Below are 1,218 nucleotides of genomic sequence, written 5' to 3'. Positions count from 1 at the left end.
CCAATGAGATATATATTCAAATTACCTAACTAAAAAGTGTGCAATAATACATGTGTTTGAAAATAAAAATGAATAAAAATGTGTTCTACTGTCTGGGGTCTGCCATCAGGAGTTAAAGGGGATGTTATGTGACACTTTTCTTTCTTTCTTTGTTTTTTTCTTGTTTTTACTTTTCACTTTTTTCCCTATGGTTTTAAAAAAGGGGAAAGGGGGTTCAAACCTTTGTCACTTTTTTCACTCCTGATGAGTTTGTATCCTTCCATGCACAAGCTAGTAATGGGCTCTTGACTTGCAGAAAGTTTTCTGCGCGAGTTAGTGTTAGAGGCTACTAGAATACAGGGGGGCGCCGACACTGATCTTGCATACCCCTCGGCAAATGTGCAGTTGCGCCCCTGGTGCTGGCGCAATGTTTTTGTGACTTTCGCAGTCTGTAACCGGTACCATGGCGTCTGGCGAGGAGGACGGAACTGTTGAGGAGAAAGAAACCAACAACAAGAAGCGGACGAAAGGCACCATCGCAACGGCATGGCTCACGTTCTACAATATCGCCATGACAGCTGGGTACTTGCTGGTGAAAGTTTAAGTTTGAACTGCTTTTATTTAATGTACTTGCTGAATGCAGCCGTGTGTCTGTTTATAGTGTGACCATTATAAATCATTCGATTGTTAGGTTACCAAAGACAACTTTAAAAGCTTCAAGATAGACTATTGCGCTAAACACTCACAGTGCGTGTACATAATTGATAGTTTTGTTTTATAAAGGGTCAGCTGTTACAAAGTTACAGGAATATTCTTCACAGCTACCGAAGCGTGCTCAGCCTTTCCTAATACGGTTGACTGAACTGCACGTGTCGTCCCCGTCTCCTCAACTGTCACAGTGATATGTTTAGCGCTGACACTGAAACTCTGGCCCGGCATGGCGAAATGCTCGACAGACAAACTGCAACTAGAAAAGTGAAAGACGGGATAATTGTAATGAAAGCGCAGTGAACCTGTTTTTCAATTCAACATAACTTGCGTGCTCAAACCAGTGTGGACTTAAAAGGGCATATTCTTGTGAAAAAGAAGTGTCGACCAACGTACTAAAACACATGTTAAGTAGGCTATTCTATCATTTTAACCAGGGGCGTAGCCATAATTTCAGAAGTGAGGGGGACAGAAATGTTATGTGTGTGTGTGTATATATATATATATATATATATATAACATTTCAATATA

At 40.8% G+C, this 1,218-nt stretch overlaps 1 protein-coding gene across 2 annotated transcripts in view; it reads left to right on the top strand.

Moving 5' to 3' along the window:
- Positions 1-330: 330 nt before the first annotated feature.
- Positions 331-1,218, top strand: part of hacd1 (3-hydroxyacyl-CoA dehydratase 1) — a 46,120-nt gene continuing 45,232 nt past the window's right edge. Inside the window, exon 1 of one of the 2 annotated variants that reach the window (XM_016540924.1) lies at positions 331-561. In XM_016540924.1, the coding sequence (XP_016396410.1) occupies positions 443-561 (119 nt within the window). In that variant the 5' untranslated portion in view covers positions 331-442. Of the gene's footprint in view, positions 572-1,218 lie in introns of both variants that reach the window. The other variant, XM_016540925.1, reaches the window with a different exon arrangement.

Source organism: Sinocyclocheilus rhinocerous, unplaced genomic scaffold (assembly GCF_001515625.1).
Source record: "Sinocyclocheilus rhinocerous isolate Xijiao unplaced genomic scaffold, SAMN03320098_v1.1 scaffold36, whole genome shotgun sequence".
NCBI classification, from domain to species: domain Eukaryota; kingdom Metazoa; phylum Chordata; class Actinopteri; order Cypriniformes; family Cyprinidae; genus Sinocyclocheilus; species Sinocyclocheilus rhinocerous.
This window is presented reverse-complemented; position numbering and strand designations above follow the sequence as displayed.